Genomic DNA, 20,761 nt, shown 5'->3' with positions numbered 1-20,761 from the left:
TAAATTATATTTAATCTTTGTTCCAGTTTCTGACACAGAGTTCTTAAAACCCTTGAAATTTTCTAAGTGATGAGAGCAATACAGGTGATTTTGTTGTTAATGAGGTGACTTTTGGACTGTACCTAAGGATCCAGACTGGTCACCATAGGAACTAACCATGTGGCTAGACAGATGGAATTTTCAGTCCTACCTCCAATCGGGGAGAAGAGAGGACTAAAGATCGATTTCTATCACCAATGGCCAATGATTTAACCAGTCATGTCCTTAAAATGCAGTCTCCATAAAACCCCAAAAGGACAGGTTTGGAGAGCTTCCAGGTTGGTGAACACATGAAGATTTGGGGAGGAAAATGTGCTTGGAGAAGGCATGGAAGCTCGGCACTCTTTTCCTATACCTTGCCCTCTGCCTTCTATCCCATCTGGCTGTTCCCGAGTTACATCTTTTATAACAAACAGCTGCTATAGTAAGTAAAATGTTCCTCTGAGTTCTGTGAACCCTTTAGCAAACTAACTGAACCCAAGGAGGGGGTCACTGGAGCCATGAGTCTATTGCCTGTGAGTCAATAGCCCAAGAGACAACCTGGACTTACAACTGGCATCTGAAGTGGGGGAGTAACAGCCTTATAGAACCAAACCCTTAACCCATGCTCCTTCCTCTACTTCTCATGTCAGGACCCTCTTGGTCATGTTTCTCAGTCTTTCTCCATTTCTTATTACCAATTTGGACCATCAGCACCTTGCATGTTGGCATCTTACAATGGGTTCACTTTCTCTCTTCCTGGTCTGGTCTGTCTTGCATATGTGCACAAAATTAATCATTGTGAAGCCTGACTCTATGCCATTTCTTTGATAAAAGTCTCTTTAATGTTTCCCCTTTATTCAATGAAGCCCTTATAGTGATTGGCATCAGAAGCCTTCTGTGACCAGAAATCACTTGCTTTTCTCAGTTTAGTGCTCACTCCCTGACTTTGTGGTCTAGTCTTTGACCATACAGGTTCTCTCCTACTGCAATGCTTATAAGTCATGCTGTTCTGTCTCAGAAATTCTTGTTCTTCTTGTATTTGCCTATTAAAACTCTTCTCATCTTTCAAGGCTCAGATCAAATACCATTTCTTTTTTGAAAGCTTCCCTGATCAGGGAGTCTAGAAGGGATCTCTCCTTCTTTTAAACTTTCATAATAATTGATTTCTTTGTCTCTGATTAGCAATTGTTTTACTGACTTGTTATTTTTTTTGTTTGTTTTATTTGGTCTCATAGATTATAAACTCCTTGATTTCTAACTTTTTGTCTCGTTTATCTCTTTTGCTATAGCACCTAGCACTTAGGCCTTGCACATAGCAAGTGATCAGTAAACTTTCTTCAATAAATTAGGGAATTATGAACAGCTCAGAAACAATATTATAAACCTACATAAAAGGCTAACAGTTGAAATCCATTCTTTTAACCCTCTTCCACATTAGCCAGGTTGTGGATTGACAAAACTGGACTTGGTTCCTTTCTTTATATCTGATTGTTTACATATGGGATTGAACTAGGATGAAATTGTAAAGTTGGAGAAAATTTTCTTTTGTTTTTCTCTACCCCCTTACTTGTTTTCAGGTAAAGTCAGACTTCATTCTATCTTCTTGACTTCAAAATGTACTTACTAGGGGTGCATGGATGGCTCAGTCAGCTAAGACTCTGACTCTTGGTTTTAGTTCGAGTCATGATCTCAGAGTCCTGGGATCCAGCCCTGTGTCAGGCTCTCTGCTCAGTGCAGAGTCTGCTTGAAATTCTTCCCTCCTCCCTCTCTCTCCTCGTCCTTTCCTCCCCCTGCTCACTTGTGTTCTCTCTCTCTCTCTCCCTCTCAAATAAATAAATAAACAAACAAACAAAATCTTAAAAAAAATGTATTTACTAGACCTGGCTACCATTCTCTAGAGAGTAGCTCTCAAACTGTGCTTAACATTGGAATCACCCAAGGAGCTTTGGAATTGATGGAGCCCAGGCCTCACCCAGACCAATCTGGGTAGGTACAGGCATCATTGTCTGTTTCAGCATTTTCCCAGGTAACCCCAATGTGCGGCCAAGTTTGAGGACCACTATAATATGGACTCTGTTCTTAAATCTTCATGTATGTCAGAATCACCCGGGAAGCACGATAGAAACAGGCCCAGACCCTAACCACCTTCAGCAAACAGAGTCCTTTGTGCCTTTATGAGCTCTCCAGGCTATTTTGATCCACGCCAGTGTTTGAGAACACCTGCTCTGGCTAAACTTTCAGACAGCCTAATTAAAATCCATGGGTTTATTCACAAGGTCCTGGGGCATGATGGTAAGAATCTCATAAAGCCTTCTTTGAGAACACATCAGGTCATGGGATGAAAATGTGTTTACCGACCTTGCTGTGTTCATAATAAACATTTCCTAAATGTCAGATGGATAGTTATTCATAGACTTAAACTATTTTCACCTTGGTTGTGAAACTTAGTGCGAATGAAGTAATTTATTTTTTAGAACGAGATGACTATTGTTTTCTATCTAAACAAAACAGAACAGAAAACTGGAGAATGTATAAAGATATACACCTGTAGGATAAATGCAAACTATACTACTTCTCCGCAGATACCTGACTGTCTCTGGAATGGGTGGGAAATAATTCTGTAATGTTGGATGCTATTTCTGTTAGAGCCTAAGTTAGGATATTGTACAGAGAATTTGGGTTTCCTTTGTTCATGGATAAAAATAGACTTAAAGGACTGTCCTTAACACTGGGAAAAGGAGGCACGAGTTTGAGGCTATTATTACCTGTATTGTCCATCTGAATGCTTCCGAAGTTCAGAAAACTGAACTCCTGTCTTTTTTTTTCCTAAACAGATACTGTGGAATAGTTCGTTTTTCACATTGTCAGTTAGTATTCATTTTCACTCGGATTCATCAGGCACACTACATTTCTCTTTCTTTTAAATATTTTTATTCTAGCTTATGTGCTTTTTAAAGTTCCTTCCAGTGCAAAAAGGGCATGGTTTGGATCCACCGGATTCTCCACTTTAAATAATCATGCTTTTGTCTCCGAACATGGCACTCTTAGCACGGATATCTCAGCATAGGATGAACACGTCTGCTCTACTTTTGATTTTTCCATTTATTTTCCCAAATAGGCTTTGCGTTTTGAAAGGTTTCATAGCAACTGAGTACCTGGGCCATTATCACTGACATAGAGTAGGTGTGTAGCTTGTAGAAATGTATGTATAATATGTATTGATTTTAGTTAAGAAGCAAATAAACATTTCAAGCTTTTTAAGCCTTTGTGAAAATTTCAAAGGCCCACAAAAGGAAATGGATATAGATAATACAAATGGCATATTAGCTCTCTAATTGTTTTTTGTTTTTAATTTATTCCCTGTCTGTGGTTATTGCTCAGGAAATCTTGTGCTTCTTAGTGAGGTAAGGAAAGACTGCATTTCCCTCTATGGTAAGACATTATTTTACAAAGTGACTACATCAGATATACTAGCATATATCAAAATTCATCTAAAAATCTAGGATGCTCCAGTAGTTTCAGACGAGTGAAATATTCCTTTTGTTTGATAACTGAAGAAATCTACAATTGGAAATGTGCTTATAATTTTTTGCCTGAAGCTTTCTCTTGTATTATCGTCATTTTTAAAAGCAAGAGATGTGATACACGCTTATTTACTGTTTGATAACACTCATTCTTCCCCCACTTCCTTAGAAAATGGAAGCACTGTTTTAGAAAAATGTCATTGTGTGGGTTGTGAGTATTCTTGTTGGGCAGCAGAGGGCACTATGGAGCAATCAGAGACTTCACAGGAAAAGGTTTTTTATAAACACAAGGGTCCCGGCTTATGTAGATTACTGGTGGTTGTCTTGAATTCTCAAATGACATGGCCCAAGTCCCTGTTTCATTGAAAGAATCTACAAGTACATATGTAGAAGGGAAAAATAGGCAAATAATAAAGATAAGATTTTCCATGTCTGTCAGAGGAATATTTCTTTTCAGAAGAAGGCCAGTATCAAGAAGTAGATTGTTTCTACAACTGAGGTATAATTCACACGCCATAAAATTCACCCTTTTAAAGTATACAGCTCAGTGTGTTTTAGCATAGTCACAAGATTGTATAACCATTACCACTATCTAATTCCAGAACATTCCATTACTTCAAAAAGGTTCCTATTCTACACTTGCAACCAGTACTATGCTGTATCTTAACTAACTGGAATTTAAACAAAAACTTGAGAAAAAATAACACAAAAAGAATCCTGTACCCACTGGTAGTTACTACCCATCCCATTCTCTTCCTAGCAACCACAGAGGCTACTTTCTGTTCTTTGGATTTGCCTATTTGGGGGAGTTCCTATAATTGGAATCACACATTGTGTGTGCCTTTTGTTTCTGGCTTCTTTCACTTAGTGTAACATTTTCAGGTTTGATCCATGTTGTAGCATGCATCAATACTTCCATCCTTTTCAATGGCTGAAAAAGTTTCCATTGTATCTCTATGCCACATTTTGTTTATCCGTTCATCAGTTGATGGATGTTTGGGTTTTCTACTTTTGACTGTTATGAATAATGTTGATAGAAATATTTGTGTGCAATTTTTTGTATGAACGTATGTTTTCACTTCTATTAGGTCTATACCTGGCAGTAGAATTTCTGATTCCTTCAATACCTCTAACTTTTCAGTAGCTGCCAAACTGTTTTCCATAGTGGCTATACCATGCTACGTTCCAACCAACAATGTGTGACAGTTTCAATTTCTCCACACCTTCACCAACACTTGTTATTGTCTGTCTTTTTGATTGTAGCAAGTCTAGTGGATGTGAAGTGGTATTTCATTGTGGTTTGATTTGCATTTCCAAGAACTAAAGTCTTTTAAACATTTAGGATTCAGACATTTTATTTCAAAACTACAGTCTATCTTGCTACATCTGTCTAAACACACCCTCCTCTCATTCTCTGGGGGGTCTTTTTGCCTACAATGGAACAAATTTTTTAAAATATTTTTATTAACATATAATATATTATTTGTTTCAGGGGTACAGGTCTGTGATTCATCACTCTTACACAATTCACAGCACTCACCATAGCACATACCCTCCCCAGTGTCCATCACCCAGCCACCCTCTCCCTACCCTCCCATCCCCCAGCATCCCTCAGTTTGTTTCCTGAGATTGAGAGTCTCTTATGGTTTGTCTCTCTCTCTGGTTTCACCTTGTTTCGCTTTACCCTCCTTTCCTCTATAATCCTCTGTCTTATTTCTCAAATTCCTCATATCAGTGAAATCATATGATAATTGTCTTTCTCTGATTGACTTACTTTGCTTAGCGTAATAGCCTCTAGTTCTATCCATGTCATTGCAAATTTCAAGATTTTGGGGTTTTTTGATGGCTTTATAATATTCCAATGTATATATGTTTGTGTGTGTGTGTATATATATATATACACACACACATATATATATATCACATTTCTTTATCCATTTATCTATTGATGGGCTTCTAGGCTCTTTCCATAGTTTGGCTATTGTGGACATTGCTGCTGTAAACATTGGGTGCATGTGCCCCTTCAGATCACTACATTTGTATCCTTAGGGTAAATACCCAGTAGTGCGATTGCTGGGTCATAGGGTAGCTCTATTTTCAACTTTTTGAGGAACCTCCATGCTGTTTTCCAGAGTGGCTGCACCAGCTCGCATTCCCGCCAACAGTGTAGGAGGGCTCCCCTTTCTTATAATGGAATTAATTTTATTTTATTTTATTTTTAAGATTTGACTTATTTATTTGACAGAGAGAGAGACACAGAGAGAGAGGGAACACAAACAGGGGGAGTAGGAGAGGGAAAGGAGGCTTCTAGTGGAGCAGGGAGCCCTATGTGGGCATCCATCTCAGAACGCTGGGATCATGACCTGAAGCTAAGGCAGACGCTGAAGCACTAAGCCACCCAGGCGCCCAATGGAATGAATTATAACGATGTTTCCCTTTCCCTTTTCCTCCCTTCCCTTCCCCCCTCTTCCCCTCTCCCTTTCCCTCCTTGCCTTCCTTCCTTTCTTCTGACCAGGTGCTGACAAAGCTGCTTTCCTCTTGGGCATTAATTCCTCTGAGCTGGTAAAGGGCTTGATCCATCCTAGAATCAAAGTTGGGAATGAATATGTTACTAGAGGTCAAAATGTAGAACAGGTAAGGTGATATTTCCAGAGCATTATGACTCTATGATCTTGTAATAATTGTATACATATTGTACTTGTTATTTTATAAAAAAGCAACTAAGAGCTCCTGTGAGGAGTATTTGGAATGTTTTCACTGGTGATGCCTACCACAGTAAGTGCTCTTGGGTTAAGAATCTTTCCGGATTCTTAAGACACAGTTTGATACTTTTCCCATAGGTAACAAGTCTCTTTGCGGGTGGAGGCAAGCCCTTTACTTGTGACCAATGTCTTTGTTGTCCGGCTAAGAAGCTTTCAAAGCTGTTAGTTCCTGACATGAGGAAAATTAGCAAATTGGCATCCCCCCTCTCCTATTTGGAATATTGACTTTTTAGAGTAACAGACACCGTAGTCGAGATAGGGTTTTAAAATATCGGCTGAAGTTAGTATTTGAAGGAGGGGTGTTAAGAGCAGAAATGAGAGATGGAGGGTCAGGTAGCTTTTGTGCAACAGCAAGGAGAATTGTTTTAATGATAAAATAACAAATGCTCTGAGGACTGCTGATCCCGAGGCTCTGTCAGAATGCAGCAAATGTTCCCAGGGATGCCGGGTAATGAGACCATCTAAGTGTGCTAGTGCATTCCAAAATAATAATTTACGTCTCTAATGTATGGTAGCCATGCCGCAGAAACACGTCCACACTGAAATCTCAGCTGACAGTAAACTATACATTTCTCTCTTAAATCAAGTCCAATACAGAATGGACAGCCTTCTTCCAGTGTGTAGTTCAGCCCCCTGGAACACATGGCCTCCAAAGTTGCTGCTCACGGTGAACGGATCATTTGTAGAGAAAGTACACCCGCCTTTACTGTTTGGGGCTACCCAAACAGTACCATTCTATCGGTGAAAGTTAGTCAGGTGACCCCCTTAGCTACAGGGGGGCTGAGAAATATAGTCTTTCTGCAGAGAGGGAATGGTATGATCACATGGAGTATGTCTAAAGCATTCACAGGCATCGTCTCCTTCTGTTCTTACAACAGCACTCAGAGGTAAAGGGAGAAGGCATACTGCTCCGATTTCCCAGTTGGGGAATCTGAGGGTTAGGGGACATAAGGAACACTGCAGAGGGCGCATAGCTAATATTCAGGTGACATTTAGATGGTCTTACTCTACATACATTCTAAACCTGAAAATGTGACAGACAAATGTACAAATTTGTGATAGAAGTCGGTTATTTGATGACAATAAACTTTATTTCTTTTTGGTATATTAAAGCATCTGGCATGACTCTGTTATTTAAAACATTTCATCAGTCTCCTAGTTTAACTTACTCTATCCATCAATAATTCTACCTCTGTCATAATACTAGACGGAAATCATGAGTTTCTATTTTTATTCTCCCTTCTCACCAGACCTCCTTGAGGCTGTGGACTGTGATTAGTTCATTTTGGTACCCTTGGTCTCTAGCACAGTGCCCTGCGAGTAGTTGGTGCTCCATAGCCGTTAAGATAAACTAAATATGGAGCTGAATTTGAACCATGATCAGCAGAACACGTAGTTGAGCTATTGCTTGTAGTGAGGTTAGGGGTGTTTGGCAGTTTCTTGCTTTTTAACGTATTCGCCACAACGTGCATGCATGACATGCTATGATTATAGGACGAGGACTTGCTCTGTGTAAAACTAATGAGCCCAAAGGAGGACTGAAATCAAACCTTCGCCTCTTTAATATTGTGTTCTCAGGAACTGAGTTACCACCAGCCTTTACTATAATAGAACCAGTGAAGCAAGTTAATGTATTATTATCCAACATTAAAAGAAAAAAAAAATCCTCATCTTCCATCCTTTCTGTCTTTCTCTTTCTCCTGCTCCTGGAGAGAGAGTAAGAAAGCACACTGTAAGGCTTTTCTTTTCTTAGGAATTTTACTGACTTTATAGAGACAATTGCCACTGCTAAGAATAGAGATGTATATGCTCTGTTGATGACAATTGCAAAAGATGGCAAAAATTCTTGCAGTGTTAACACTTACAGAATTTGGTTCCAGCTCAGTGTTGACTAACTCTGAGACTTTGGTCAAATACCTTCACCTCTTGGTGAACCCAGTGAAGAGGTAGAATTCCTCTGTGTCTCAGCAGGGGGTGACCGGCATCTAAACAGGATGGTCCTTCAGGTATGAGTGTGTCCTGCCCATTGTAGGGGTTTGGAATTCTTGCTCCCAGGTGCTCACTGCCAGTAGCACTCAGTCACGATGACCCCTGGAGGAACACCCTGCCTGTTTTCAAATGCGCTCTTCCTTCAGGAGCAGGTCCCATCCCCAGCTGAGAGCCACTACACGTCACTCTCAAGAACTAAGGTCCTTCAGGTCCAGTATTTCATGATTCCATGAGAGTTCTAACTCTGCCCTTTAGAAAGAAGTTGTTTTAATTTAAAAAGGTTTAATAATGACAAAAAATTGTAATAGTAACCACTGAGCATATGTTCAATGCTTTGTATAGATCTCTCATTCAAATGGACAACAAGCCTACAAAACTGATTTTGGGGGGGTAGCGGAGAAAGAGTGCTAGGAGGGGGAGGGGCAGAGGGAGAGGGAGAAAGAGAATCTCAGGCAGCCTCCATGCCCAGCATGGAGCCTGAGGCAAGGCTTGATTTCATGACCTTGAGGTCATGACCTGAGCCAAAATCAAGAGTCGGGTGCTTAACTGACTGTGCCACCCAGGCACCCCTACAAAATTGATCTTATTTATATTTCCATTTTATAGTCAAAGATGGCAAACCTTACGAAGATGAACTGCTCAAGGCAGTGTAGTAAATACTGCAGTGAAGTTGGGGAAGTAATACAAGTGGAAAGGGGATGGGAGAGTGTGAACTAACATGAATTGAGTACCAAGCACCAAATGTTGTGTTATATTTACATCCTCTGTCTCATTGACTCTCTTCCTACAACCTTGGCAGATGCATACTGTAGTGTTATTTTACCGATGAGAAAGGCAGGGATCCAAGTGGTTACAAATATGGCTATTTGACTCCATTTCTTTCCGGTGGTTGTTTTTGTTCTATTGTGTGCTATTGCTCCCCGATGATCAGTCTTCTGTGAGGTTATTTGAAAAAGAGCTAAGGAATGAGTCTGTGTAGTCCCTGAAAAGTGGAAGTGTAGGTCTAGCTGCCTAAGTCCTCCTTCACTGGATAGTCAATGATGAAAATGCTTCACTAGTAAGCCGTATGTTGGTTTACTGGTTTCAGTCAGCAGACGCCGTACCATCTCCTTCTTCCTCTGACTACGTCTTTAGGTTCTTTCCGTTTCTTCACTACTCTCCACCCAGACCAGTTTCTCTCCCACCCCCACTTCCGAATATTCAGGGAATTAAAAGGGGGTAAGCAAGTTTGTCATGTTCTTTTTAAAGTTTCAAAGTGACTGCTGTAGACAGAGAGTGATTTCCTCAGGGCTCCAGAGGATGAAAATCATTCCTGGTGCTTTATTTGTGCGGGTGTGCTCTTGACACCCATAATAAAAAACTGTAACGCCATCCGGCTTATGGATTACTGTGGAAATGACTCAAGATAACTGATCAGAGAGTGGGTGACTCATCCCTAAATCACCACCAGACACCAACTGGCTCCTGCTGCATGCTCTCTCCTGGGCAGCTGAAGGATGGATGGGATAGGCCTATTTTAAATGTTAAGTGGTTGGAGCCCATTCTGCTTCCAGGCTTGGAGAACGTCCAACTGAAATCCACTCCTACTTGGAGTCTGTCAGAAACCTGCTACTACGGCAGCACCTTTGCATCGTGGAAGTGGCATCTGCATTTATATGGCATCAGCCCAGCACAGAGTCTGGAGCTCTCCCCAGTAGGTTATGTTAAAGCCTTTGCCACATACCTCCAGGGATGGGAAATGCAGCCTGAGTTTTAGGGTAGGAGAATCTGAGTCAGACTGATGCACAAAATTGCCATTCTCCCCACAGGGAGTTGAGAGCAGCCCTGGGGACTGATAGAATAAAGAATGTGGAAGCTGAGGCCAGAAAGAACCTTCAAGAACATTATTCAGGTGAAGAGACCACAATCTGGAGAGGTTAGGCCACTTGCCAAAAGTTAGATAATTTATTAGTGGCAACGGCAGCAGTGGACAAGGGCTAGGCATTCCAGATCCCTACCCTGCTCTACCAGTATTTTGCAGACTTCATGGTGCACAGGAATCCCCCGGGGGATTGTGTGAGGGTACTGGTTCAGATTCGCAGGTCTGGGACTGGATGCCGAGATCCTGAGGGTCAGCATCTTTAATACGCTCCCGGGCGGTGCTGATGCTGCCAGGCTTTAGACCACACTTCGAGAATGCATTACCACTCTACCCCCAGAAAGTTGGTCCTTTGATAAAAGGAACTGATTTCTGTCACAGGAGTGTCTGGTAAGGGGCACCAGGCTGGCTGGCCTCTAGGTTTCTTCTCCTCCCCTCTTCCCTTTCCTCCTTCCCTTGCTTCTTTCTCCCTTTCTTCTCATTGTATTAAATTTCCTCTCCTGTACCATCTCAGCAGCACGCGAGAGCCACAGAAAGTCAATAAATAGATCCCGGTTTTACTAGAAGGTGGCCACTGATAGAAAAGGCCCAGGATTAAAATGTACACTGCTGGCAGATGTGGAGAGCTTTCAATGTGATTTCCAGGTGACCTACGCCGTTGGCGCCCTGTCCAAGTCAATATATGAAAGGATGTTTAAGTGGCTGGTGGCACGAATCAACAGGGCACTGGATGCCAAGCTGTCAAGACAATTCTTCATTGGCATTCTTGACATCACTGGTTTTGAAATCCTTGATGTAAGTATATCAGGTTAGAAGGAACTCAATGCGTATTTATCAGGAGATCAGAGAATGTGAATTGACCGTCACAAGATGTAGTCAAAGTGTGATGGGATTCATTCTGTGAGAACTTAAGCCACTCTGGTTGGAAAAGTGCTATTATTAATATTAAAAATGACAACAATTATTATAATTAATAGAATTAAAAATTAATTCAGCCTTAAATAAAGGTAAAAAGAAATAAAAGAATGATTTTGAATTTTGATATGACTACATGTTATCTTATTATCGTAATTTTTAGTTTGCAGGTGTATTTGAGGGAGGTAAAAATTTAATTGAGGATTCATTACTTGTTGGGTCTATTTGCCATCATACTGATTGTGGTTATGACATTGTCCTACATTTTTCTAAATGGACTTCAGTTTTATTTATTTTTTAATTGAGATACATTTGACAATTAAAAACTGTATATGTTTTGGGTATACAACTTGCTGGTTTGGCACCTATTTGCATTGTGAAATAATCATAGTTAAGTTAATTAACATACCCGTTACCTCAAATAGTTACCATTTGCTCAATTTCGCCTTTATCTCTTCTTCCTACCTAATCACGTCTTTGAAGTATAACAGCCTTGAGCAACTTTGCATTAATTTTACCAATGAAAAATTACAACAGTTCTTTAATCAGCACATGTTTGTTCTGGAGCAAGAGGAATATGCGAAAGAAGGCATTGACTGGGTGTCCATCGACTTTGGTCTGGATTTACAGGCCTGCATAGATCTCGTTGAGAAGGTAACGCATGTTTTTTCTCCTCTTTCATTCTCGTTTAAGGAGGATCATCCCTGCTTGCCACATTGATCCATGTTAGGACTCGGGCTCTGTCAAGGGATGGGAAACGGGGCAGGACAGCTCTGCGCGTTCTCTCTTAATGGGCTTTGTGTGCAGCACCCATGGCAACTGAAGGAAACCCTCATGTCAGTTACCCTCCTCCATCCCCTCCCGCCAAGACTGTTGCTGTGCCTTTGCTGCTTATGCATGGTCTCCACTGTTAATGCGTGAAGAGACTTGTCGAGATTAAAAATGGTCATGCTCTTGACTGGAAAAACACAGAGCTGAAAATATGAGCACTGTAGGGCCTGGCTGATTAACATAAGGTGAATGACTAGGCCCAGAGCAGCTTAACGAAATTTGGCAAATTAGCATGCAAACAAACAACTGTCATAAATCCTCAAGGCCACTACCTCACAGGATGTAGTTTGTTCATTTAATTGGACAAGTACCAGTTAGTTTAAGTAATTTATGACAATACTTCATGGCTTATTAGTAAATTAGCTGCAGTGTATGGTTTCTGAATTCAGTGATGTTCCCGTACTCTGAAATCTTCCCGTGTGCTCCGGGAAGGATTAACGGAGTTTGCCAGGGGGATCGAGGATAGTGTTTTCTGTGGCTTTGTCTGTGGGAGCCTGTGTGGCGGCATGTCTTGCTGTCACCGTGGGTTGCAGTGAATTCCGGAGCCAGGTCTGGGAGAGCCAACGCCTAGTGCTTTCAGTGTTCTGAACGCTCTCTTTGGCTAAGCAGTTGCATCTGATTCTCAACAGCCTCGCCAGGAAGGAGCTAGGGTACCTCCCCTCTCACTGTCTTTGCTGGCCTTTTCAGGTTTTATTGATCAGTGTCCCATCAACTTTATATATTAGGCTTTAGAAGAAACGACACCTTCCTAGAAAATAGCTATTATTCATAACAGAAATGGACGTCACGTTGATTTTATTTAATCTATAACCAGCGAACTTCATAGAGGAAGGGCAGGCTGATTAAAAAAATAATAATAATGATAATGAAGCAACCTCTGAGCTGATAAAAAAGAATAATAGTAATGGCCCAACCATGGTCTGGTGAATGTTTGCTGGCATTGTTCAAGCTGAGAAATGAAACTAAAGAACTGGGGGGACAGATTTGGTTTCTAGCAATTGTCACCTGTGGTATCTGCTTATTGTGATTATGGTGAGATACCATTTAGGGGCAGGAAGGTGGAACATAGACATTGTTCAGACTCAGGTCTATGAACATTACTGATTTTTAGCTGATCTGGAGCCCATTGTCTCATTTGTCTCCAGTCTCAGTGATTCCAAATAACACACTAGCAACATGGATGTAATTTCCTGTCACATTTTCTACTGATACAGTAAAATGAGGAAACAAACAAACAAACAAAAAACCCTGACCAGATGATAGGATGAAGAGATAAGTCTTTGGCTTCCCGTGAATGATTTCAAAGGTGTTCAGGTCAGGCAAATGAGGAATACTAAAACCTTGCTCGACATGATTCTATATTTTGAAAGACCCGTTGAGCTAGTTTAGGCTACGTGAAGAAAATTTGTTGTAAATATTAATGACCAAACTTACTCCTTGAAATAGAATGAATCATGAGTAGTTTTCCAAATTCAAAAGAACTGAAATACATCAATTTGTACAAAATGCCTTATAGTATGCATCTGTGTGTATATATAAGAAGAGGGATTTTCATACATAAAAATTTCAAATTTTTATGTTTACAAAAATGTTTGTCAAACTAAAAAAATGTATTTTAACACCACCTTTAACTGCTAATTTGGTCGTCAAGCATACAGTGACCTCCTTCTCTTATATATGCAGTGAACAAATCTATTATAGGATTAGCTCACACTTATTTCATTGCTTGAAATATTCTCATTTGTTTAGAACTCGGGCATTGATATTAAGATGTTAAAGTAGTAACATATGACTACATATTTATGGTTTTGCATAGGTATTGTATCAGAAAAATACATTCAAAATTATACATTTAAAACCTTGTTGCTCCTGTCATGGTAGTCACCTTGAGAGGCTGCCTCCATTTCCCAATAATTCAGCCCTTTTGCAAAAGTTCCTCTTATGATGGGGATTTGGATAAGGTTTTAGAATATTACCAGCTGTGAGAGAAAAGGAGCTGCAGTACTCATCATCTTACCTGTGTTTAACTCCAAACTGTATTACCTAGCTTGGTTGCATTTTTTACCTTATTTCCCTGACTTGTCCCAATAAATTTTTATTGTTCCTTTACAGTGATACTGTTTCTAAAATAATTTAAATCCTGGTAGCATCTTGGCAATATGTGTTGTTGCCTCCCAGGTGGGATTCTTTGGGTATGCTAAGTCTGGTTTTCTTATTATAGAATGAATCCCATTAATATCGTGTTCTCTCTTGCACACCCATGAGTATATCCTTGAAATGTGTCGCTCCAAACTTTTGGTTACAACTCTTTCCGCCTGACTACTGCCCACAGCAAAGCAGCCCAGATCCCAAAGCTCGAACCTGGATGTCTTAGTGCTTACCTGTCAATCAGTTACGGAACAGAACTTTGCTGGAGACCTGCATTCAGTCCCCTCGGAGCCTACTATGCTAAGGCCTGTGAGAAATGCAAACCGGAGGCATCATCCTATCGCAGAGGAGTGCAGAGCATCATCAGAAAGGCATCCTCTTAAGACCAAAACTTTTAATTTTTTTAACAGAACAAGTAAATTGATTTAGCAGCTACTTGTTTTGATCACTTCCTTACTACCTTGTTAGTGAGGGAGGGATTCCTGCATTGGGTGTAGTATTGGCTAAACCTAGGACACATGGCCCTGGACAGATGAGATTGGCAACAGCTTACTGGCCACATACACTCACAGCCTGGAGGAGGAGGACACTGGTGCCATGCATGGCCACGTGCTGGTTGCCCTCTTGAGCACAGTGACTAAGAGGGGCTCTGGGAGGCAGGTTTTATAGTAAGGGTAGGATGAGGTGACTGTTGATTCTCAAGGGAGGATGTGATGGGCTTGTTTGAACAATCCCAAGAGCTGATAGGGGTCTGAAACCCACCACTCAGGGATAAAGACACTGGGCCCGGCCCCACGATGAGGATGGTTGTGTGGCGAGGGGACCTCAACCACGGAGCACAATGGGGGAGGGGGAGCTTATGATTAGGTCACCTGAGGCCCTTTCAGTTTTCCCCAGATTCCCCGGGCACACATGATGTTGGGCCTTAATTTTAGGTCTAATGCCACACTACTGTGTTATAAGACTTAGAATTAAATGCTGTAGAAAACTTAAGCAGTTGTTATAAGTAGCACTTGCCCTTAGGAAGTATGCAGTCAAGTAGGAGATTTGTAAGTCTAATCAGTGTAAAAATATGTCTCGTATAAATGCAGGAAAGGCACAAAGGCCCACAGAACTCAGAAGAGCTTGAAGTCGCCTCTGCCTGTGGGAATCTTGGAAGGCCCGGTAGGAAAGAGTATAAAATGTCAGCTGGTTCTTAAGACGTGATTATGATTTTAGCAGGTGAAGAGAGGAAGACAGTGAGCAGGTGGAGGGACCGGGAAGAGCAAAGGCCTAGGGGTGAGTAAGTGCAAAGGTCACATTCCAAAACGTTAGGTAGCCTCGTAGCACATAGGATACACTAAAGGAAGTAGCTGGAAGGAAAAAAAAGAGGGTCTGATTGTGAAGAGATGCTAAGTAGTTTACACCTTACTTTTTGGCAGCAGGGAGCCAAAGAGGGCTTCTGTGCTGGGCAGTGGAGCAGTTAGAGCTGCTGGGGTTTATTCTGTGGGTTTGTGTGCTGGGTCTAGAACAGGAGGAAAGGCTAATGACGTAAGGCAGTCGCACAGCTGCAGAGTCGGCCAGGTGAGAAGTGAAGAGGTCCTGACTCAGGACGACAGAAATGGAAATAGGAAGAAAGTGACAGACATAAAAGGAGAGAAGGCAGGATCGATAATATTTGAAGAGGGAGACATCTGAGCCCTCAGGTTCCGAGTCAGGGCAACGGACTCAAACCATTTACTGTGCCATAGAGGACATTTGATGCTACAGGGCAGAACATAATTACTTTTTTTCCTGACCTATTTGGAAATTAATTTGCTGGAGGGCATCATATTTATTAGAAGCTCTATACCTCCCGAGGAATGGAAAAATGGGGAAGACCCTGAAAAAACTGTTTTTCCCCCTCCTTTGTGGTTAGGTTGTTCCATTTTGAACTATGACATGCATTTGCTTAACATAAAGCTTCCAGTCATCCCAAAATGGAAGTTGGCTTCATTAGATTCCCAGCGTGATGGCAGTCCTCATGTGTGGAAGGTGACTGTTTGAGATGGGGGCTCTCCCTCCTTGTGAGGCATTGCCACAATGTCTGTTGTTAACAGACACCAGCCCAGGAAGTATTTTAATTTTTAAATGATTTAGTGCAGTTTTCACTGAGGTTTGACTGCACGTATGGTAGGAAAATCCATGGTGCAAGACGAATCCATGCGTCTCAAAACTTATACCAGTGAATCAACTATTTCATTTGTCAGATCCTCCTCCAACTCCTCATCACTTACTTTGCCAAGAACCCACAAGGTCAGTGCTGCCAGGAGCAAGACAGGTGTTGGTTTCACTTAGAATATTTTGTTCTCATTAAGAATACTTCACATATTCACCCACAGCATCATTCCCCACCTAGATGCTTGGGAGGAAGGAAGATGTTCCAGAACTCTTCAATGCGAGAATTAATAGTGAAATGTTGTTAATTATGTTTTCCCTAAAGTGTGAGTTTTAAGTTTATGAAAACATACAAAAGAGGTAGAAAACCATAGTCGATCTATTACAATGGTAGACTCAGGTGGATCAAAAATATGATCTTTAGGCGTGCCTGGGTGGCTCAGTTGGTTAAGCATCTGCCTTCCACTCAGGTCATGATCCTGGAGTCCTGGGATCGAGCCCTGAATCAAGTTGGGCTCCCTGCTCAGCAAGGAGTCTGCTTCTCCCTCTCTCTCTCTGCCCCTCCCCCACTGGTGTGGTCTCTCTCTCTCTCTTTCTCTCTCTCTCAAAATCTTTAAAAAATTATGATCTTTAAATATTTGATGATCCACTGCTTTAACAAATTAGAACCATCTGCATGGCTCCGGTGGAGTAATTTAGAAAAAACTCTAAACTACAAGCAAATTTTCTTTCAGTATATCACCATCCAGAGCCTTGACCTGGAGTTGGTACATTCTCTCTCCATGATAACATTTAAGCATTAGCTAGCCAGCTTTTTAGAAGGAAATTATGAAGAGAATACAAGGAACTTTTAGGTGGATTGGACCAGAGATTTAATGTCCGTCCCAAGCCCGGGAGTCTATGATTCTTAGGTAAAAAGTGTTGGTAGAAAATCATGAAATCTGTGCTGTTGGGCTAAGGGGTCATGTTGTGTCTCAGAATTCTCATGACATTTTCTCTATACTTTTGTTTTATCTAGTTTGTCGTACACATATGTGTATCTTTAGCCTTCTTAGATGTTCTGGAGCCACAACCCTTGTATAAACCAAAGTGTGTAGCTCAGTGATTTATTCATAGAAGGCGTTGCAGAAATATATGTGGAGTAGGTTAATGCATATACAAATACAAAAATTGATGTGCAAATATAAGAATCTTTCATTCCCTCGCCCCCCAAGCCTGATTTTCTCTATGCGTATGTACCTTACACTGGCTAATGGTAGCATCTACTACCCATTTGCTCAAGCCAAAAACCTGGTCATCTTTCTTTTTCTGTTACACCCCATATTTTATCCACCAGGAGGCTGTGACCTCACTTTACTTTCAAGCTATATCACATTTTGATGACTTGTGACCATCCCTAACCCTATTACTAATCTAGACCAGGGGTCAGCAAACTATGGCCGTGTGAGCCAAATATAGCCTGCAGCCTGTTTTTGTAAATAAAGTTTTAATAAAACATTGTCACACCCCTTGTTTTCACGTCACCACCTGCTGCTTTGGGGCCTAAACTGGCTGAGTGGATGGCAGAGCTGTGATGGGAACCATATGGCCCGCAAAGTCTATTTCCTACATGCCCTTTAAAGAAAATTTTGCTGACGGGGGCCATCAGGTTTTCTACCACATTTTCTTTTGTTGTTTTGTTTTTGCAACACTTTAGAAATGTAAAAATCATTATTAGCTCACTGGATATAGGCCACAGGCAGGAGTTGGCCCACAGGCTCTATTTTGCCAAACCTTTTTAACATGTGATCCTTTTTTGAAGCAAATATCAAATCACAACACTTCTTGTTAAAATCTACAAAGCCCTTCCATCACACTTTAAATTCAAATGTCTTAGCATGGCCTGGACAGCCCTTGGGATCCAATACTGCTTACCTCTCCAACTCCATCTCCACGTGCTCCATCTGAGGAACTTAGCTCTGTCTGCTTTTGCCTCTGGCAGGACCTCAGACTTGTCAAGTATGCTCCTGCCTCAGGGCCTTTGCACTCATCATTTGTCTGTCAAGAGTACTTGCATACAGATCTCAGGATTTGCTCTTCTGGTTCAGGTCAGAGGGTTTTATTTGACTCTCCCACTAAAATTGCTCCCAGCTGGTCCCCCAGTCATTCTCTATTTCTTTACTTTGTATGATTTCTTCAGGACAATTAGGTGAAACTAAATTATTTATTTTTTGCTTACTTGACTATTGTCTTTCTACTCCATTAGAATGTAATCACTCTGAGGACAGGCCCTTAATGTATGCAGCTCATGACTACATTGCCAGCTCCTACTGGTGCCCAGCACCTAATAGGTATTTAATAAATAGTTGTTGAATGGACGATTGACTAGTTATACTTAGTGAATATTCTTTCCCCTTATCAACTGATTCAGTTCCAGGAATAAGAGTTTGTACTCACCCCTGCTATTAAAAATACTGTGTCCTGGTGTTTTCTTTCATCTGCTGTCCATATGTATCTCCAACAGCCAATGGGCATCTTTTCCATCCTTGAAGAGGAATGTGTATTTCCTCAGGCTACAGATGTAACTTTCAAGACCAAACTTTTTGACAACCATTTTGGGAAGTCGGCTTATTTCCAGAAGCCCAGACCTGATAATAAGGGATATGAAGCTCACTTTGAGCTTGTCCATTATGCAGGAACGGTAAGTTACCTCTAGACCCTCAGCCCTGAATTTTCCTGATGCTGCTTCAAATGCATTTGGTCAAAGTCCCTAGATGATATATAAGTAAAGTTTAGCTTAAATGAAGAGATGAACCAAAAAAAAAAAAAAAATTCAGTTCCAGAAAAAAGAGTTGGCATAGCCTTTTAACACTTAGGAAATGAAACACCCATACTATAATAGTATTCCATGTGTACAAAGGTTAGAAATCTTAAAATAGACCCTGTCATCCCAACTCAAAGTAAGTCAGCTTCAGAAAGTCATGGAGATCATCAAAGCTGTGGGTTTTTCCATATTTGTCCCTCCTTTTAAGTTAACATTGTGTGAATGAATGATTTCAACTGATCTTTTTATTGAAGTCTTTTTTTTTTTTTTTTTTTTTAATTCTCTCATAAAGAAATAGTCACTGTGAAGTAATGGCCTCCAAACTATGGCCGACAAAGGTTTCTAATGACTCTCGGTGCCTCTCCTCATTTCCCCACTGGTGTGTGTGTTGCCCCTTTTTTCTGCTTTTCTGTTTCTAGTCAATGATCCCGGATGAAACAGAAAGAGAATTGATAAAGGATAAAATGATACTTCATCCTAAAAATGACCTGCCAACTGTACATAGATGTGCTTGTAATTGTCTTCTTTCATATCCTTGAATATTAATTATAATCATATTTATAGTAAAATATCATTACAATTGCTAATTTTTTTAATGTTCAGTGTGTGTCAGAGACAATTGGATTATTTAATCTATTCTTGCCTATGAAGGAGAGCTGATGTGAATTGTTTCTACTGGAAATACCATTTAATTCTCTCTCCCTCTCCTTCCTTAGCAATCCCTCTCCCTTCCCTCCCCTGCTCTTCCTTTCTATAATGTAAAATGGTAAAGTCTGAGAATTTCTTTGGGTTACACAATGGATTCCTGGAGTATTATTCAGTACTGTTACCTCAAACCAATTTAAAGTTAAAGGACTCAAACAATTTATGACTTTTTTAAAGTAATGCACAATTTGCTATGTTAATTTATGCATTCTCTTCTTTTGTTACCTGAACTGCATGCCTTTCTAAAGGTGCCTTATAACATTAGTGGCTGGCTTGAAAAGAACAAAGACCTTCTTAATGAAACAGTGGTGACTGTATTTCGGAAGTCGTCAAACAGATTCCTGGCAAACCTTTTTGAAAATCACGTCGGTACTGACAGTGGTGAGTTGAACAGTCTTCCCAAATTTTTCAACCTCAGAATGGAACCCATGGCTGCCTCAGCACTTACAAAAACCCTTACCTCTTTCCTGTGATATCTGTGTCTGCTCCCTGTGGTCTGAGTCATCCCCTCTTATTAGCCTTCTGTCCTCAGGCTGGCGGTTCTTCAGGGAAATGGTGCTCTAAGATAGATGTATTTCAAGGATCCTGCTCTGGTTTGCTTTTAGCTTCTATTCAACCCCGTTGCAAAGAAGGAGCTGCAAACCATATTTTGATAAATGGTTTTGGGGAAATAAAAAACCTCTTCAATCTATATTCCCCAAGTATCTTGGATTTCTCCTTCACAATTCTTTTGTGTTATTGTAACTTGGGGTTATGATAAGCTTCATGAGGGCAGGGATTATGCCCAATTTGCTTAATTGTAGCCTCAAGCATGTAGCAAATACCTGTTTAGCAGGCATTCCATAAGTATTTATTAACCAACAAATAACTAATCTTGTTTACTAGTTTGTAATTTACAAAGCGCTTTTAGATACATTATCTTACTCAGTCCCTGCCATGACCCTTTCAGATACAGACAGAGGACAATGCCTTCTTACCTCACAGGAGCAAATACAGAAGAGTTAAGGAACGCTCCCAATTTCACAAATCCACTGTTAAAAGATAAACTGATGTATGTTGAAAATTTTAA

The 20,761-nt window shown here is 40.7% G+C and overlaps 1 protein-coding gene across 1 annotated transcript in view; it reads left to right on the top strand.

Moving 5' to 3' along the window:
• Positions 1-20,761, top strand: part of MYH15 (myosin heavy chain 15) — a gene marked incomplete at both ends in the record, with an annotated part of 154,377 nt that overhangs the window by 31,570 nt on the left and 102,046 nt on the right. Inside the window, 5 exons of the mRNA XM_080799011.1 lie at positions 6,061-6,179; positions 10,800-10,949; positions 11,553-11,723; positions 18,688-18,864; positions 19,941-20,073. Of these exons, the coding sequence (XP_080655137.1) occupies positions 6,061-6,179; positions 10,800-10,949; positions 11,553-11,723; positions 18,688-18,864; positions 19,941-20,073 (750 nt within the window). The remainder of the gene's footprint in view (positions 1-6,060; positions 6,180-10,799; positions 10,950-11,552; positions 11,724-18,687; positions 18,865-19,940; positions 20,074-20,761) is intronic.

This window comes from Martes martes, assembly GCF_963455335.1.
Source record: "Martes martes genome assembly, chromosome: 1".
Taxonomy (NCBI): domain Eukaryota; kingdom Metazoa; phylum Chordata; class Mammalia; order Carnivora; family Mustelidae; genus Martes; species Martes martes.
This window is presented reverse-complemented; position numbering and strand designations above follow the sequence as displayed.